The 4,827-nt window shown below is 50.3% G+C and overlaps 1 protein-coding gene across 1 annotated transcript; it reads right to left on the minus strand.

Moving 5' to 3' along the window:
- ARPC5 (actin related protein 2/3 complex subunit 5) lies at positions 1-4,827 on the minus strand. The gene is made up of 4 exons (XM_051624961.1): positions 4,650-4,827; positions 3,537-3,608; positions 1,749-1,925; positions 1-1,334 (listed from the first exon to the last, which is right to left on the minus strand). The coding sequence occupies exons 1-4, from the start codon at positions 4,791-4,793 to the stop codon at positions 1,272-1,274; spliced, it is 456 nt and encodes a 151-aa protein (XP_051480921.1). The 5' UTR covers positions 4,794-4,827; the 3' UTR covers positions 1-1,271.

Here is a 4,827-nt window from a genome sequence, read left to right on the forward strand (position 1 = left end):
TTTTAGGGCTTGCTTTTTTATTCTTGTCCGTCCTTGAACAGCAGCCTGCTATGAAATAGCTCAGGCAGTGAGTAAATATTCAGTGACAATTTATTGTCTGGTCTTTTATTATTATTACAAAAAAAGCAGATATCAAAAACCAGCAAAGATTTCACAAGTTCCCCAACAGTTTTACACAACTGAGCTGCAGTAAAATGGTAAGTGTAAAAGACATGTATTTTAGTCCTGGTCCTAAACCTTCAATGCTGATCTGGGGTGCCCTGGGCTTTTCCTAATTCCTTTAGAATTCCTCCTCTTTATTTTGGAAGCTGTTTCACCCACCAGCTGACACACTGTGGCACAACACAACAGGAATGTGAACTGTCTGGTATCCTTTGAGACCCTGTAGATCTAGAACACAAAAATATGGGAGCTTTGGAAGTTTGGTGTGGATACCAGTGTGCGTTTCTTAGGTGCTGCCAGGCAGCTGCTTTGTTGTGCTTGACAAAAATCAAATCCCTTTCAAGTTGCTGGAAGGTGATTTGATGTGTGAAAGCTGCTTTTTCTGCTCCAGCATCTTTTCTCCCCCAGATAAGAAGAGATCACTGGGCTGGGCTCCAGTGTAAATGGACCATCAACCTTTTAAATTCTGCCATCCCAACTGCATGATGGATGATTTCATCCCTCTGTGGTCCCAGCACTGGACCAATCACAAGGAACCAGAACAGGCTGTGAGATGTGAGGTTCAGGAATTAAAAACCCAGCTCTCTGGAATGATAATGGGGGTTGGAAGGGAGCTTTTCCTTTCTGTCCTGTTCCCGGATGCAGGTTCAGAGGTTGACCAAAGGAAACATGGTCCAGTTACCTATAGGATAGCTGCCCCACTTCTTAAATATAGATCTTATATCAAAGCACTGCTTGGCTAGCAAAAAGAATTAAGACATTGCCCTATGTCCCTCAGCACTTGCTCAGAAAGTCAGGTCAAAATCTGCCATAATTATACACAAATGCAAATCATCCTAAACATGAAGCTGTATGTGTCGTTATACCTGTCACTGAAACGTTCACAAGTACCAAATATTCCTGTTAGAAGTAACATTGCACCTTCATCATTTTCCAGAATTGAACAAAAGAAGACACGATATGCATTATTCGTCAGGTAGGAAAGAAGCTGCAAGAAGGCAAGCTGGGAGAGACAGGTGCTGCCCACGGGGCAGCCACGGCATCTGGTGGTTGGGTTTTGTACCAGCACTCCCTGCCGTGGGTGGCAGACAAACCACCCGCTGCTGGGCTTAAACCGTCTTCCTGGCAGTCAAAACGCGGACAATGGAGCCCACCCCGCCAGCAGCCAGGGCCTGGGGAGAGAGACACGGCAATTAACAGCAGGCAGAGGTCGCTACAGGCTGAGATGACTCGGTGGAAATGTTTCCCAACTCTCTATGTCAAGGGAGCATCTCCCTGCCAGAGGGAAAACTGGCTCTCGAGGTGCCAGGGAAGGAGAATCACCTTCACTTCAACCCCTGCGTAACCAACTTGCTCACGCTGCTTCTGTCTGGGAAGGAATTTCTATTTCCCTCTGCTTGGATCCCTGGACTGAACCATTTTGTTTGCCTCAGTCTAAGATAAAACCAAATTTTGACTGGAGAATCTTTACCCAAGGAATCAGAAGCAGCAGGCAGGACTGTACCCTCCTCCCATTTCAGTCTGAACAGGCAGAGGTGGCTCTCAGCAGGCTCAGTGAACGTGCCCCAGCCCCAGGAACCCGTTACCTTCTCGTGCCACTGCAGCAGCACAGCACTGCTGTTGTCAGAGGGGCTCTCAAAGCCTTTGTAGATGTACTTCATCAGCAGGTCAACACCATTCTTGTCCAGGGACTGCACTGCCTTCTCAATATCGTTGGCTTTGAAAGAGATGAGGACCTTCAGGACAATGCTTTCTGCACGGTCCTGCCAACAAATAAGGACAACAGAGATCAGTTTGTTCTTGCATGAGGTGCATTCAAACATTAATCATTCCTTCAACTGACAAAACTAGAATTTTCTTCTCCTCAACAATTCTAAAATATGTCTGAACAGGGCAGTTTGTGAAAAGGGTTTGTGGCAACATACACAGCCTCCCAGTTATAAACAATGTGAGAGAGTTTAATGCTTCTGTCCTGCTCAGGGTTTTCTGCCTCTGCTTGTGTTTGCAATTCTCCACCTATTCAATGAGATTGTAGCTAAATACTAAACTTTCATGTTGAAACTGAAGGTCTGGCATGTTCCAAAAGAATTTTAAGAACTGACTGGCCTCCCTTTTCACCAGTGTTTCCATGCCTCTGTACTGTGTAACGGGGGTACAATTATTATATTCCAGGAAAATGCCACTGGCCAGCCTGGAAGAGGTGACTGCTGGAAGCCACATGTTTTCAGTCCAGTCAACTTCTGTCCCAGGCCCATGAGATGCAAACTGGCAACACTGCATTAGTAACCATTTGCAGGTTGATCTGGATATCATTTCAGGCCCAGGAATGTGTGTGGCATGATTACAGCAGCAGATTAGTCATGTAATTAGCAAAAAGCAGCTCTTCCTGTTCATCCAATACTAACTGAGGGAAGATAAAAGAAAAAGGTCTCCCATATGTTGCACTCTTGAATAATTCCACTATAGAAATAAGCCAAGCAGCTTCCTTCTTCAGAAATTATGTTTTCTTGTTCAATTTAATATCCCATAGCTGCTTGGCTCACATGAAGAACTATAGGTAAAAAAATAAAAGTTTCATGAGATCAACTAAAAATTAAGGCAAACATTAAAATTCACTCTGCCCTCTGCAGTTCCCCTGCCTTCAAAGTGTATTCTTGAATACTTCAATTATTTCTGTATTTATCTAAGTCAGTAGTAGGAAGACCAGACTGTTCAGTGTTTTATACAGCACTAGCTGTAACAAACACCAGCTGGATCTCAAAGCCCTGGGCTAGGGCAAAAAAAAACCTCTGCAGGTGCTCACCCTCAGGGCAGTTCCACATCCTACCCTATCTGCCTGTTCCCCCCACAGGGGGAACCTCGCTGCAGTTGTGATCCATTCAAGGTTTATTCTGGGGAGATTCAGAAATAGATGCAGCAGGCTCCTGTCTTCTGCCACTGGGGGAGTGTGGATTAATGGCTTCATTTAGCTTGGCTGTGATAACCATCAGTTCTCCCTTTTTTTGCAGGTTCAGGGTCTAGGGGTGCTAGCAGAGCTTCTTTAGTCAGAGGTGACTGCTGCAGCTGTGGCTCCTTGATGGTTCAGTGCTGCCTACATCTACCTGCTGCTGCCAGGGCATGCAGTCTACAGCCAAGGCAGGCAGGAGAAACACACACCTACCACCAAGTTAAAGGTACCTGGATGGGTGACACCCCAACTACAGCATTTTGAACAAGATTCAAGCACTGCAGGTCATGGGTGTTTCAGCATCAGGGAATACCCTAAAACCTTGGCTTCCTCAAGGTGCACCTGGCAGGGCTGATGGGGTAGGGGTTATAGAAACAGGAAAGGATTTTTGAGGAGTAACCCTGGGGTGGGTTTGTTACTGTCTCACCTTCACTGCCTGGTTCTTTGTGTTGATGGGAGGGTTCTTCAGAGCTGCCTGTAGTGCAGCCATCATGTTCCCTGTGCCAGACAGTTAAGGACCAGGTACCAAATATTTGGAAAGCAAGAGAACCAGCTCCAGAACAGTGATCTGTGCAGCTGGCATGTCAGTGACTAAAAATACTCAAGCTTCAGTGGATGCAACTACTCCCTCAGCGACAGCACAGGTTACACTGTAAGGCAGCAATCAATACGCAGGCCCTCTGAGGAAGGAGCAGCACCAACTGCAAGCTCCAGCGCTGGAGAACACTCCTCAGGCCTTTTGCTGAATGAGGATCCAAGTAAAAGAAGCTGTTCCCCCACACTTCTGCCATTTCTAGCCCTTACGAGCAGGCACGGGGGGAGGAAGCGCTACTGCGGGGTCAGCCGCAGGGGGAAGCCGGCACCGGGAGCGGCCACACGGTGCCTTTCCGTCCGCCACGGGAAACCCCTTCTTCCTCCCTTTCCCTCCCTGATCAGGAGCAGGGAGTCCAGCCCCGGGACCCTGCGGCCTCTGCCGGGAAAGGGAGGAAGCGGCGGCCCCTTCCCGTCCTCCCGCAGCCCCTTCCCCTCCTCCCGCAGCCCCTTCCCTTCCCACCGCCAGCCCGGCCGGCTCTCCCCTCTCGGTTCCCCGGCAGCCCCACGCACGGGCCATGTCCCGACACACGGATATCATGTCCCCACACACGGGCCATGTCCCCACGCACGGATATCATGTCCCCACGCACGAGTCATGTCCCCACACACGGATATCAAGTCCCCACACACGGATGATCATGTCCCCACGCACGGGTATCATGTCCCCACGCACGGATGATCATGTCCCCACGCACGGGCCATCTCCCCACGCACGGATCATGTCCCCACGCACGGATATCATGTCCCCACGCACGGATATCATGTCCCCACGCACCGATCATGTCCCCAAGCACAGATATCATGTCCCCACGCACGGGCCATGTCCCCACGCACGGATATCATGTCCCGACACACGGATATCATGTCCCCACGCCCGGGCCATGTCCCCACGCCCTATGTTCCCATACAAGGCCGCCCCGCCGCTCCCCGCCCCGGCGGAAGGATATTGCCGCAGGCACGAATCCACCTCCCCTTCATCGGGCCCCGCTTGCCCGTCGCCGCCTTCCTCCTCGTCCACGAACTTGTTCTCGTCGTACTCGTCCACGTCCACCCGGCGGAACCGGGCCGAGGACACCGTGTGCTTCGCCATCCCGGCCCCGCCGCCGCCGCCGCCGCCCCGCCCG

Source organism: Apus apus, chromosome 7 (assembly GCF_020740795.1).
Source record: "Apus apus isolate bApuApu2 chromosome 7, bApuApu2.pri.cur, whole genome shotgun sequence".
Taxonomy (NCBI): Eukaryota; Metazoa; Chordata; class Aves; order Apodiformes; family Apodidae; genus Apus; species Apus apus.

Coding starts and splice junctions, on each gene's coding strand:
- ARPC5 (XM_051624961.1), bottom strand. CDS start 4,793: ATGGCGAAGCACACGGTGTCCTCGGCCCGGTTCCGCCGGGTGGACGTG. Junction 3,609..4,649: donor TGGATTCGTGCCTGCGGCAA/TATCCTTCCGCC, acceptor CTGTCTGGCACA/GGGAACATGATGGCTGCACT. Junction 1,335..1,748: donor TGCTGCAGTGGCACGAGAAG/GTAACGGGTTCC, acceptor CTCTCTCCCCAG/GCCCTGGCTGCTGGCGGGGT.